Consider the following 15,503-nt stretch of genomic DNA (forward strand, 5'->3'; position numbering starts at 1 on the left):
TTTTGAGTCAGAGTCTTGCTCTGTCATCCAGGCTGAGCGCAGTGGTGTAAACTCAGCTCCCTGCAACCTTCACCTCCCAGGGTTCAAGCAATTCTTCTGCCTCAGCCTTCTGAGTAGCTGGGAATACAAGCCCCTGCCACCACGCCCGACTAATTTTTGTATTTTTAGTAGATACAGCATTTCCCCATCTTGGTCAAGCTGGTCTTGAATTCCTGACCTTGTGATCCACCCGCCTTGTCCTCCCAAAGTGCTGGGACTACAGGTGTGAGCCACCACGCCTGGCCCAGAATTTCTTGAACCTGGAGGAGGAGGTTGCAGTGAGCCAAGATGGTGTTACTGCATTCCACCCTGTGCAACAGAACAAGACTCCGTCTCAAAAAATAAACAAATAAAATATAAAAAATAACAAAAAAGACAGACCTCTGCAATCAATCAACTTATGTTTAGTGATAAAAGAAACATGTTTTACTTCCTTATTCATAATAAAGAAGTACAACATTCATTATATTAGGCAGTCAGTAGTACAAAGCAGACGAATACAGCAGAATAAGGGGGTGGAAAGTGTCATGGTGGGAGTAATTTTATATAATTTGGCCAAAGAAGAATTCAGAGAGATGATAAATGGGTTAACCCATTTATGTCTACTGTTCCATTGTTGGAACACTAAGCATGTGGGTGTTATTTATATCCTACTCCTCAAGGTCATTGCCAAGTCTGATTTTTCAAGTTCAAAAAAATTGCAACCTCAGGCATAATGACAAAGATTGAAAGTAAGGGAGCAAACCATGTGGATATTCAGGAGAAGCCTCCAGGTAGAGAGAATAGGAATTAAAAAGTTCCTGAAGTAGAATCGTTCTTGGTATGGTTCACCTGTGCCTTGGACTGAAAGAAATAAGCACAAAAGTGATCTATAGTTTAACAGGACTTTATATTTTAATAGGCTCACTCTGACTGTTATGTTGATCAGAGATGGAAGGATGCCTAAGAAAATGAAAAACAGCATCATATAAAAACCAAACAAAAACACTTATTAGACGGCTACAGTGATTCGGGTAAAAATATTGGCAGCTTAGACTAAAATATTAATTGTAGCAGGGAAGATGATGATACGAGTTAATATTTTTAATGAGATGATGAGTCAGATGTTGATTTTAAGAGAAAGAGATGGTCCAATGAGACTTCTTGGTTTGGCCTGAGCAAATGAAAGAAGGGAGTTCCTGTTTTGTAAGGGGATTAACTGCCTGAAAAGATGAGGCTTTGTGGGAACTATCTGGTGCTGAGTTTTGGATATGTTAAGATTTAGATGAGTGTTAGTCAAGAGAAGATATCCCGAATACCATTAGATGTTCAATTCTGGATATCAGGGCAGAAGTCTGGGCTGCCGATTAAAATGATATTGAACATTGACAGACTACATGAAATAACCATGGGAATGATTGCCAACAGAAAATTGGCCAGCTCATTACCTTTAGACCTTACCCTTAGGGCATATCTATACTTGAGGTTAGGGTGAAAAGGCGTCAGCAAACAACAAAGGCAAGGAATCACCAGAGAAGTAGGAGAAAATTATATTCCAGTGTAGTGACTTAAAAGCCAAGTGAAAAATTTATTTCAAAAAGGAGATTGTAATCAACTGTGTGTGTCAAATTATGCTGACAAGTCAAGAAATATGAGAACTGAAAATTGACTTAAATATAGCACGTTAAGAATCATTAGTGGACTTGCCAATAGCAATTTTGCTGGTATTGTGAGGACAAAAGTCAACTGCAGGGAATTTCAAACAAAATGGTGGTGGGGAGATGGCTCAATACAGCGACTACAGCCAACTCTTTCAATAACTTTTTGGAATAAGAAAAGAAAAATAAACATGTCCATGAGAAGCATTCTCTAGAGGAAGTATTTTGTTTATACATTTGTTTTTAAGGGAGGATAAACAGCATGTTTTCATGCTGCTAAGAATAACCCAAGAGAGAAAACTGATTAAAGAAGTAAGCAGAATTCTGTAGTCCCAGTTACTTGGGAGGCTGAGGTAGGAGGATTGCTTGAGCCTAGGAGTTTGAATCCAGCCTAGGCAACATAGTGAGATCCCATCTTTTAAAAATATTAAAAAGTGAGTAGAATTGTTGGAACAGTGTACTTGTGCTTCAGTAGTTAAGAGGTAAGAGGGAAGGACACCTAAAGGATGGGCTGAACAATGCATTCATAGTAATAGGCGAGAAGGCTGAGTAAAGGTCTAAAAATTCCAGTAAGTGGGTAGATGCCATGGTGAGGCCAAGGGGCGCTTTGTTTGTGTCTATTTTTCTCAATGAAACAGAAGGTAAGATAATGAGAATAAAGGTTGAGATGAAGTATTGTAGGTGTGAGGGAGGGGATTCATGAAATTATAAAATAATTTAAAAGTGGGGAAAAAAGGATAGAAAAAGGAAATGTCATATGACAGATGGACAGCATTAAAGCCTGTGAGAGTAGTAATTTAAGTATTTAACTCAGGACAGGTCAGCATGACTGTATGAACAGTCTCCCAAATAAACTCATTATTATATTAGATCAGTCTCTTCAACACACTATTTAATAATTCTATTCTGTGCATGAGGAGATGGAATAACAAAGGGACTTGAGTCTTTTCATGTGGAATCTTTATGTTTTCCCTTATCTATATAAGACCTAGCCTTTATTTAAGGGCTAACCCATGTTTAGTCTTTTCCATGAAGTTCCTAGTAATGTAACTCTCTACCTTGTCTTTTCCGCTTTTATATTCTTTGGTGTTCTGTAGTGGTTGAGAGCAAATACTCGGAATTAGACAGCCCTACTTCAAATGTCAACTGCATGACCCTGAGGAAGTTCCTTAACCTTTCTGAGTATGTTTCCTAATCTACAAACCAATAACATTAAAACATACGATATACTTCATAGGGCTTTTATGGAAAATTCCATGCCATAATTCAGCTAAAATACTTAATATATAGCTGATATATACTAAAAGTCCAATAAATATTGATACTAAGCTATATTTACTATTATCATAGTATTTATTAATTCATGTGTTTAAACTGTGCCATGGGGGAAATATATCTTCATAATCCCTATGCTATGTAAGTTGCTTTTAAATTTCTCACAAACTACAGCATAGAAATGAGACACTGTATGAATATAAAATTTGACTTTTACTTAAGAATTTATATTGTGAAATTCAACCCTATATTACATAGTATGACTATAACACAATCACATTATATTTGACCTTTCCATTTCTATTTGAAGATAGAACAGTATCATAGAAAATTAACTATCTTGTCAAGTATAACCAGAAAGCCTCCTATGACATTTTAGTGAAAACGTCTCTATCTGTATCTATACTATAACTCACAAATAAAAAGACACAAAAAAGAAGAGAAAGAATGCATTTTCTTAGGAGAAAAATAAAATAAGACACAATGCAATACATAGATATACAGTAGAAAATATATTTGTACACCTATTGTTTTATCCTAAAATTATAACCATTACATATGTTCCATTTATTTCAAGTTGGACTTGGAATGTAAGAAAATGCAACTTATTTTTGGCCTTGTTTTCAATATTCTTAATGAACAAAATTATATAGCAACATTAAATATTGAAATTCAAAGTTCAAATATAAATTTTCTAATTTAAACAGCAGTTACCATGCAGAAAATATACTGGCTTCTACAGGGAGACTTTGCAAGCTGATGAGAATAGTAATTATAATATACAATGAGAATTTTTAGACAGATGCTAACATCTCTCATGTCAATAAAAATATGTCTTACTATCATGAATTAAACTATTTAACTATAAAATTAAATTCTTCCTCAGCAGAATTTTACTGTAAGTTGGCATTAGAACAATTTAGTCTTCCCTAAGACACTGATATGTGCGCAGAAAACATCTGGGGTGAAAAACAATGAGAAGTAATTTAATACAGAAGTCAAATCTTCCTTCCACATAGGATTCTTCTAGCAATAACAGAACTATCTTCTTTCTTAAGTTAAATCAATCTGCAATATCTACTAAAATTTTTTTTTTTGCTTTTTAAATCATATTTTTTTAATGAGGTAAGTGAAAAAAAAATACACATTTTAACCACAAAGACTGACTTTCAAATGGTTGATTTTAAAAATTATGTTTTGCACAGTTATTTTAATAATATGCAGTTAAAGGCAACATTGATTCACAAGGGAAAAGTAGAAATGAGAATATTACTTGAATTTCTGATCTCTGGTACACATCTTTTCTTTTTAAGTTGAGAATGATTACAACTTTCATATGCTGATAAAAATCTTGTTTCTGAAGATAACAATAATAGTTTCTACAAAATTTTGATTTATCTAATGTTCTTATGTGTGAAATTAATTCTACTATCCATATTAAAAGTGGCATTTAAGTGTGTCTCTTTGTATATGTATGTTTATACACACACATACACGTACACAAACGTAACAATCAGTTAGCAATACCACAAATCTCCTAGTCTCCCGATTTGAAACATTAGAGTCATATTTTGACTTCCCTTGTATCTGGTAAGTCACCAATTCTGGAAAATCGCTTGAAAATATACTTGGGATAATTTTTACTTACAGATCCTTTCTCTCTCCTATTTGCTTCAGGTTTAAAATGCACACACAAATACTTACACTTACAAATAAAGTTGACCATTCAACCACATGTCCACCCCTCCTGACGGTATCTTAAATTCAGTGTTTTTCCTTTCTCTTAATTTTAATTTATTACTACATATTGCTTTATGTTTCTAAGGCCATTATCTTAGACAAGTTCCTCATCCAATCAGATCTATGTGACTGTAATAGCCAGTCGGGAATCTTAGTAAATTCAGGCTTCTCTTATTTATAATATCTTGTATATAATACTGGAAGAATAGCTCTTCCTCAGTATCATTTCCATCACACCATGTTTTTGTTCTAAAACCTCCTTATTGCCTACCATAAAATGACTAAATAACATTGCTTCTAAGATTCTTCATCATCCTTCACAGGCCAGTGAGCTTAGATGGATAGTTAACTCTCTAATTGAGTTATTTTCTCTTCTCACAAGGCCTCATGTCCCTTCTGTCTTACTGTATCATCATTTTCCCTTCCTTGGTTATCCAAATCTCCTGCAATTTTAAAATTACTTTTTCTTTATTAAATGTTCTTATTTTTTAGGAAAAAAAAAACTGTCAGATTTAATTGCTGTGAACTCTAATTTTTACTGAGGTTTACAAAATTGAGGATTTTTGCTTTAAATCACATAGAACAAAAATACAGGAAACAAAACAAAACATTAGAAATATAAGAACACATTAACAGCATGATAGTGGATAGTATTTTCAAAACCATTTCAGGCCTACATAACTCAAGTAGGTAAAATATAAGTGAAAATATGATTACCATGTACTTTTAGAAAATGAAAATTAGATTTTCTGCTTTCTCAATTAGAATTTGCAAAAACAAACAAATAGGTATTTGGTAAACTTGAATATATAAATTCTTAAGAGTATAAATCAAATAACAGCCAGGCTCCATACCTGTTTACCTATGATCCATGTTACAACAAATATTTCATTGGCCCTCCTCCAACCAGAGCTGTCTTGCTTATCTACACTCTCTGCTGTCTCATTTGTGTCAGCCTGGTTCTACACAAATCCATCTTACAAAGCTTGGTTCCAAATACACCTTCCTGTAAAGCTGTCCTTCATCTTGCCTTGATACAATGGCACTTCTAAATTCACACTGTCACATACTAGGTAGATACATATTCCATTTTCTAATGGAATAGATATCTCTTAGTTTTAATTGGCACTCAATTAAGTCCTGATAGATGCTGAAAATATCATCTTTAGAAAGTCAGGACACAGAATGGTGGTTGCCAGGGACTGGGGAAATGTGGAGTTGCTGTTTATTGACTACAGAGTTTGTTTTAGAAAATGAAAATAATTCCAAAGATTCACTGCACAATAACGTGAATTCACTTAAAAAAAAAAAAAAAAAGAGAAAAGCCTTTCTTCTACCTTCTTAGGTTCTGTAACTGGGGCTTAATATAACAAAAAACAGATTAACAGGGAAAAAGGTGTACACATTTTATTTGATTAAAATCATTTTATTTTTACATGGACAGATACCGTCATAGAAAAGAAGTGAAGACCCAAATAAGTAGTTACACTCAGTGGGTTTATATGGCATTTTTTAAAAGGTGATACATTGTGGAGAAGTGACAAGACAAAAAAAAAAAAGGGTTTGGGGCTTCTAGGGTGGGAATCTCTGTAATGTAGGAGAGAAACTAATGGATAACAAAGGTTATTCCGTGAGATTTCTTTATGCTGACCCATCTTGGCAGCATCTCTATCTCTGCTAAGAAAAGTTGTTCTTCTCCTCCTGGTATGAGAGTGGGGATGCTTTTATAAGTCAAATGTATGCCCTACTTTTAGGTAGATGGGGAAGAGCAGAGGTTTCCTGTGCCTGCTCCTCCTTAACTGCCTTCCGTGCAAAAGGATCTTTATGCTAAATTGGCATATTTTAGGGTAGCAGGTTCTAATGCCCTTTATACTTAACACTACTTAGTTATGTACTTTAAAATAGTTAAAATGTTAAATTTTATGTTATGTACATAGTACCACATTTGATTTTAGAAGTTGAAGGTAGTAGTGTCAGAAAATTAAATTACATAAGGAAACCATGTAGGGTTAGTTCACGTGTAAGATCATGTGGCATGTTTTCTGCATACGATGTAGTTAAATGTGTAACTGAGAACATGCCTAGACATGTGTTACTCTACTTGCTTATTTGAAAGGAAGCTTACAGTGTAACAGTATTATTATTCCCCAAATGATAATACTTATATTCACATTCTTCAAGCCTGTGTGTATATATGTGTGTGTGTGTGTGTGTATACACACACACACACACACACACACACATACATACATGCATACATAAACATACAGATATTCTAACACACCATTTTAATTTGGGTAGTGAAATTAATTCTATACATGAATACATTACATAAATCAAAATATTAAAGAAATTATTATTATCTTCACAGGGAAGATTTTTACCACCATATAAATATTGTAATAATTCTCAAATTAAAAAGAAAAGATGTGGAACAGAGATTGGAAATCCAATTAATATTCTCATTTTCTATTTCTCCTTTGTGCAATCAATGCTACATTTATCATATTTTAATTTATGGGAAAGGCAATCCTTATAAATGAACATGTACTCATGAGATTGAGTACAGAAAAGATATATGCTATGTCTTATTTCTACTTGATGAAGTAAATAAATATTTTATCCTTTGAGAGCAACTTATTCAAAATTTGTATGCTATAGCTCCTCTTCCACTAATAATATACGACTGCTAGAGTCTTTTCCTCTTTATTGACTTGAAAGTGTGCATATGTAAGAAGCAGTTTGGCGGTCTAGGATATAAATAGCTAAAATAAATTTCCTGTTTTCTTAAATTTTTCCTGATGAAAAATATTTAAATGCCACCTGTAATATAACCTTCAAATAACTCAATACCAGTCCTTGAAGTGTTATTAAATGACTGAATTCAAGTAAATGCCAAAGAACTTTAGCATTTTGTTTTAATTGCCTGTAGCTGTTTTATAATTATTCGCCAATAGTTACTATTAACTTCATATTCAAAAACAATTGTAAAGAATAAAGGGAGCAGATGATTGCTTAAAAAGTTTCCCTTAATCCAGAAAAGAGCTAGAGGGCATAAGAGAATCTCCCATAATCTTAATATTAATATAATATTTATAGAGAGTTGAAAATATTTTACATATATATATAAACATACAGACATTCCGTTTATGCATATACAAACATACGTAAAGATACAGACATTCTAACATACCACTTTTTAACTTGGGTAGTGAAATTCTACACATGAGCACATTACATAAATCAAAATATTAAAGAAATTATTATCTTCAGAGGGAAGGTTTATATATCAATACTGCACTAAGAATTCCTGGCAACTCTATTTTTACTTTGTCATTTTTGCAATTCTAGGTGTGTTCACACAATATTATAATCCTTTTTTTTTTTTTTTTTTTTTTTTAAGATGGGGTTTCACCATGATGGCCAGGCTGGTCTCGAACTCCTGACATCAGGTGATCCATCCACCTCGGCCTCCCAAAGTGCTAGGATTACAGGTGTGAGTCATCGTGCCCTCCTCTTTGTTTTTTTTAAATTTTAGACAGAGTTTCACTCTTGTCACCCAGGCTGGAATGCAATGGCTCGATCTGGGATAGATGCAACCTCCACCTCCGAGGTTCAAGTGATTCTCCTGCCTAAGCCTCCCAAGTAGCAAGGATTAACAGACGTGCACCACCATGTCTGGCTAATTTTTGCATTATTAGTAGAGACGGGGTTTCACCATTTTGTCCAGGCTGGCCTCCAACTTCTGACCTCAGGCTATGCACCTACCTCAGCCTCCCAAAGTGCTGGGATTACACACGTGAGCCACAGCATCCGGCCTATAATTCAGTTTTTATGTAAATATATTCATTTTACTTCTCATAGTCAAGGCCTATTTTATCCATTTTAGGCTCTTAAGGCTAACTCTGTATTAGGTAAATAACATGAATTTGTTGGTTAGTTGAGTGACTGATTAGTTGGTTTAATCAGTAAAAGAAAACTAGGGCTTGGTAAAATAATGAGCTGTCCAAGATGTAATAGCAAGTCATAGAGCCAGGTTATAAACCTATATAGTGTGGCTCCATGTCTAGAGATTTTTTTTCTCCAAATTACTTGAAAAATCTCTCTCCACGGTTGGCTTTTTGTTCTCCCCGTTTGTTTTGAAAATAATGGAATGGAGTTGTTTCCATCTCACTGATATGATCATAGTCATATTGTTTTGTCTACTTCCAGGAAAGCCTATAGGCATGGGAGATATCATTGGCTACCAAAATGCCTTACCAAACAAAAATGTGATTTTTGCTGGCTTGCAAGGAAACACAATTCAAATACTGCTTTCAAACTTGAATACAAATACAGATATATATCTATGCATTTGCTTAATGTTTACATATTTGCTTTTGTATCTTTACAAGTTTTATATATCCAGAGGTGAGTTATATTTGCAGTATTGTCTGTACCAGGAACCCAGTAAATACTTAACAATCTGTATATTAGCTTAAAAAAAAAAAGAAAAGTATAATATTTAAATGTCATTCAACCTACTTAAACATAAATTTCTCAAAAAGGCTTTGCCTCACTACTCTATTCTCTACCTTTTGGCATTCTTAGCTCTTTGACTTGTTCTAAGCTCCATGAACAGGAATTTAGTTTAGTTTTGTTCACCGCTTTATCCTCAGTACATACTACAGTACTTAGTATATATTAATATATTGGATGCTCAAAATAATGTATATAATATATGTTAATAGGCACTTTTAATCTGGTAATATTCTCTCTCTCTCTTTTTCTTTCCTTCTCTTTGTCTGCCAACCCCAACTGTCCCCTGACCCCACTGCACCGCCCTTATTTCTCTTTAAATATTATCATAGGAATCTTAGGTTAAAAAACAAACAAAATAACATCTGTTTATTTACTTTCTAACAGCACAAGTATGTAAACCCTGCTCTTCTGAAATCCTAAATATATAAATTTACAAAATCTTAGATGGGAAACAAGCTTACAAATCCCTAATGCCAAACCATTAGTTAATAGTCATTTTTCTCAACATTCTGAATCAGACAGACTATTAAGACATTCACTTTTAAAAATTTTATTTGTGGGGAAATGGGCAAAGGAGAGAGAGGGCTGGTTATAACTGTCTAATCTATTATTTATAGAAATAAAATTTATATGTAAATATTTTAGTCTATATATATATATATACATATACATATATATGTATATTTATATACGTGTATATATACGTATATTTATATACATATATTTATATACGTATATTTATATATATTTTTTTCACACAGACTAAATAAGAGTCCAAGAAATGAAGGGCCTTCAAGAAGGTAAAACATTTTATAAAGGTATCTGCCCTTAATTGTATTTAAAATATAAAAGTAACATAACTTTTTGTAACTAGCATCTTACATAAAAAAAAATTAGAATTACATACAAATGTGTTACATTTATTAACAAATTAAATACTTTAAGTAAACTTATATAAATATTTAAACATTCCTAGGGACAGATATTAAAGAAGAGAACTGTAATATGTCCTGATGGCTAATCAGAACTGCCTCCAAGATAAATTATTTTTTACCTAGTCTGTTCTCTGTGTAAACATAGGCTATATGCCTAGATTTACTTCTCTGAATATATCTTCCAATATTTGTAAATTGATATTAACACCAAACACAACTTGAAACTTTCTGGACAGTTTTTTGAATTTAGCCAAATATATAATACAGTAAAATATGATTAGATATTTGAATGAATTCACAGTTTGAATGACTCAGACACTTTCTAAGTATCTACTTAAGTTTTCCACTAAAATAAATTAAGCTTCTTCTTAAAATTAATTATTTTAGAATCATATTCTTTTTACATCTTTATATAATTTATATCAGTCATCACTGGGGCTAGCTTAATGTATCTATATCTTTTTAAGACATAATCATCCAAAAGTTGAACTGTAACTGACACATAACCAAATTATAAAAATATTTTCTAGATCAAATGATTAACATTTCCACATCATTTAAACAACAGTTTGGATATATGATTCATGGTAAGTTTTTCAACATTAATTGTTCCCAGGCAGTTCCACAGCTGAGTCATTCTAGATGACTTGTAAATGTCCCTGGTAAACCTCATACACTGTGACTTTACTAGGAATTTTGGATTGCATTTCTCTTTTCTTATTTATAACACACTGTAGTTTTATACGAAAATAAAATGGAAAATTATTTCATTAATATTATTTCAGAAACTATTTGTAAACCTGAGAATTCAAGCAATAATAACCATAGTAAATACAGCATTTAAGTACTTTTTATGCTAAGCAACTTGAATTACTCATTTAAAATGTTGGACTGCCCCACAGTTTGACTTACTCATAAACTTAGCATGCTAAGGACTTCTTTTGTTTGTTTGTTTGCTTTTTGAGCCAGGCTGGAGTGCAGTGGCATGATCTTGGCTCACTGCAACCTCCACCTCCTGTCTTTAAGTGATTCTCCTGCTTCAGCCTCCTCAGTAGCTGGGATTACAGGTGTGGGCCACCACACCTGGCTAATTTTTGTATTTATAGTGAAGACAGGGTTTCACCATATTGGCCAGGCTGTTCTTGAACTCGTGACCTCAAGTGATCCGCCCACCTTAGCCTCTCAAAGTGCTGGGATTATAGGCATGAGCCACAGTGCCTGGCAGAGATTCTTAAAAGAAAAAATGTAACTGGCTATGAATATTTTAAACATTAGCTTAATTAAGACTTTATTGTTTTTTAATTGATGGTCTGATTTATTTGTATTCTGACAGTTGAAAGTCATGATTTTTTAAAAATCTGAAATACTGTTTACCTAGTTTTCTGGAACATACAAGTATCATACCCACTCATTTTATCACACTACAGCAGAGGTCCCTGGGGCTGAGGATCAGTACTGGTCCTGGCCTGTTACAGGAACCCAGCCACACAGCAGGAGGTGAGCTGCCTGTGAGCAAGCATTATCATCTGGGCTCAGTCTCCAGCAGATCAGCCACTGCATTAGATTTTCATAGGAGCACAAACCCTGTTGTGAACTGCACACGCAAGGGATCTAGGTTGTGTGCTCCTTTTGAGAAATCGAATGCCTGATGATCTTAGAACAGTTTCATCTTGAAATCACCCACACACTCCAACCCACCACCTCCAAATCTGTAGAAAAATTTTCTTTCATGAAACTGGTCCCCAGTGCCACAAGTTTGGGGACCATTGCACTACAGCATACTACAGCATATAAAACAAAGGAATAAATGTAACGTTAAAACATTATAAACTTAGCATCTAAAATGCTCAAAAGTGCTTTGATGATTATACATATTGTATATGCTGATTGTATATGCTTTTAAATGTGTTTACATACAAACATATATATATACACACACACACACACACACACACACAGACAGACAGGACTATATGTAAAATTATTTTTACATAACAATTTACAATGTGCAAATTGAATATTCAATGTTGAATTATATTACAGGGACCGAACATGTGACAACATGTAATTACTTGTGATTTTGATGAGAGAGACATTTCAAAAGTATACGATGGTTGTGACAAAGGAGTTACCACACTACTAAATAAACCTCTGACAATTACCAGCCCTGGAATCTCAACAGGGTTTTCATTTTTTCTTCTTCTATTTTTTCTTTTTGAGATGGAGTTTTGCTCTGTCACCCAGGCTGGAATGCAATGGCACAATCTCAGCTCACTGCAACTTCCACCTCCCAGGTTCAAGCAATTCTCCTGCCTGAGCCTCCCAAGTAGCTGGGATTACAGGCATGCACCACCACACCTGGCTAATTTTGTATTTTCAGTAGAGACTGGGTTTCACCATGTTGGTCAGGCTGCTGTCAAACTCCCAACCTCAGGTGATCCACCCACCATGGCTTCCTAAAATGCTGAGATTACAGGCGTGGACCACCAAGCCCAGCCAAGGTTTTCTTATTACATTAAGTAATTCGGAAAGAAAAAAATAAAAGTTAGTAAATATGATGCTAATATCATGACACAGTAGTATAACATAGCCCATTAGAGGTGGCAAACTTTATTTGCATTATGTTATACTGCGTTTAGAGAAAAATCATTAGGTGCTAAAAATAACAACTTCTGTTTACATGGAAGTGTGTCCTGGAGTACATTTGTAAACTTGGAGATTTTCTAAAATCTCAAGACACATCTTTTATCAATGCCAAGAATTTGCTTTACAAGGACTATATACTAGATTGACAATGCTGCCATTAGATATTCACATTTTATTACATCTGTTTAAAATATGTTCAACTATCTAGAGCATAGCTTACAGTTAATCAAATAAAAGTTGAATTTTTCAACATAATTTTCATGCAATATTATTTTCAAGTGCCTATTTATTCTGTAGCTGATAATTAAGCATTCTAAGTATAAACAGCAGTATAAATTGCTGGAAACCATAATAAATCACTTTCATAGGGTCAAAGAGTCATATAGACAATTGGCTTTTTTATGCTAGAATAGCAATGGATACTTTTTATAAGCAAAGTATATATGCAGCCAAGTAAATACAGTCATGTACTGCACAATGACAGATCACATATATAATGATAGTCTCATAAGATTATAATGAATCTGAAAGATTCCTAATGCCTAGTGATGTTTTGATGATCTTGACCCTGAATAGACATAGGCTAATGTGTGTGTTTGTGTCTTAGTTTTTACCAGAAAAAAAATAAAAATTAAATTATAAACAGAAAAAAGCTAATAGAATAAAGTATATAAAGAAAATATTTTACACAGCTGTACAGTATGCTTATGTGTTAAGCTAAATATTAATAGTAAACAGTTTAAAAGTGAAAAAATTCAAGATTCTATGAAGTAAAAACATCACAGTAATGTAAGGTTAATTTATTACTAAAGAAAGAAATTTTAAAAATAAATTTAGCATAACCTAAGTGTATAGTGTTTATAAAGTCTATAGTAGTGTACAGTAATGCACTAAGCCTTCACATTGACTACTCACTCACTGACTCACCCAGAGCAATTTTCAGTCCTGCAAGTTCCATTCATGCTACATGACCTATACAAGTGTACCAAGTTTTACTGTCACACCATGTTTTTACTGTACCTCTTCTATGTTTAGATACAAAAATACTTAACATAATGTTACACTTATCTACAGTGTTCAGTACAGTAATACGCTGTATAGAGTTACAGCCTAGAAACATCAGGCTACACTATATAACCTAGAAATATAGTAGTCTATACCATGGAGGTTTAAGTACACCTATGATGCTTACACAATGACAAAATTGCCTAATGACATATTTCCCAGAACATATCCACACTGTTAAGCAATATATAACTGTAATCTATTAAAGAGCATGTTTGCTCTATATTTGGTAAGATAAAGAAAGCAAACAAAACAATAACAAAAAACATCTCACAAGGAAAATTTTGTTTGGCCTGAGTATTTTGCAGCATCTTTGCAAGTAACATATTTTGCTTCGCCAGAGAAGAAAATAGTTCATATTTTCAGCATATGCATACATAATAAATTCCTGCTATGTTATAGGTACTAAAAAGCACACATTTCTAGAATTGACATAAGCTGAGTTAGCTGAAGTTCTGAGATTCTGAAAAATGGCAATTATGAATATCAAAGATTATATAACAAATGTAAACTTACCCTTCTAATCTTACATCTGGCAGACTTCTGTTAAGGGCAATCAAATCACTGGCCATTAGGTTAAACTGATTGATTTTAAACAGCTCTTTCATTTTCTCCTGGTCATCTTTAGGAATCAACACAGCTTTTCCCATTTCTCCTGGCCCTTCTTGGTTTCTTGAAATAACAGCTGTAAGACATACACAGATACACACATACATACAAACACATAGATAATGAACTGAATAAATAAACTTGTGTGTCTGATTAGATTCTGAAGCATATTATTTACATACAGGCTCTATAATATAATGACAAATATTTTACTGCTTATAAACCACACACTATGCTAAGGAAAAAATCAATTCTGTATGTTGTCTTCCAAGTATAGGCATATTATATGACGACTAATCATTAAGACAATAATTTCAAACAGTACAAAATACCAAGCCTTAAAACTTGTGTCCTATTTTTAATGCACTTATTAGAGAAAAATGAAGTTGAACACTTGGCAGAGAAAATAGTGCAAAATAAGAGAACTTTTTAAAAAGTAAGATTAATTTATTTTAACAGCCAATTAAATGTTTTGATATTTCACATATTTACTGCCATTACATCTTTATAAAGGTAAACAAAATTAATAAGTCTTAATACCATAAAATTTTAATTCCTTTGTCAAAGCATTTTGAACTTTGTCAAAAGAAGCTTCACAGTGGTGACATGTAACTTCAAACATCAAGTTGAATTTGGATACTATGCGCTCTATAACTGAAACTTCACAATAATTTTCTGGGTTTGAATATACTTTAAGAGAATGCAGGATTTGATATACAGGCTTATTTTCTCACCTCTTCTCCCAAGGTATCACTACACTAAAGTCCCTTATAGCTCTAAAGTATATGTGTCAAGGTGTGTGTGTGTATATATATAGTAACAAGACAAAGTTCCAGTTAGTTCAAATGTATCCTGAAATTACTCTTCACAGTGATATTAAATTAGGTTAAAGTGAAAGGAATGTATTCTGGTCTTGACTCTTCCAGTGTTTTGCTATATTTTCTAGCACATTAATCTTACTGAGTTTATTTTTCACATAAATTAAAAGGCACATATTTCGGCACAGCATACCTTGAAATACTATAAAAAAATAAGG

General features: G+C 33.3%; 1 protein-coding gene across 1 annotated transcript in view; it reads right to left on the reverse strand.

Moving 5' to 3' along the window:
• Positions 1-15,503, reverse strand: part of GALNT13 (polypeptide N-acetylgalactosaminyltransferase 13) — a 596,785-nt gene that overhangs the window by 316,371 nt on the left and 264,911 nt on the right. The window contains 1 exon segment of the mRNA XM_017523193.2: positions 14,375-14,543. Coding sequence (XP_017378682.1) covers positions 14,375-14,543 — 169 coding nt within the window.

This window comes from Cebus imitator, unplaced genomic scaffold (assembly GCF_001604975.1).
Source record: "Cebus imitator isolate Cc_AM_T3 unplaced genomic scaffold, Cebus_imitator-1.0 Scaffold27, whole genome shotgun sequence".
Taxonomy (NCBI): Eukaryota; Metazoa; Chordata; class Mammalia; order Primates; family Cebidae; genus Cebus; species Cebus imitator.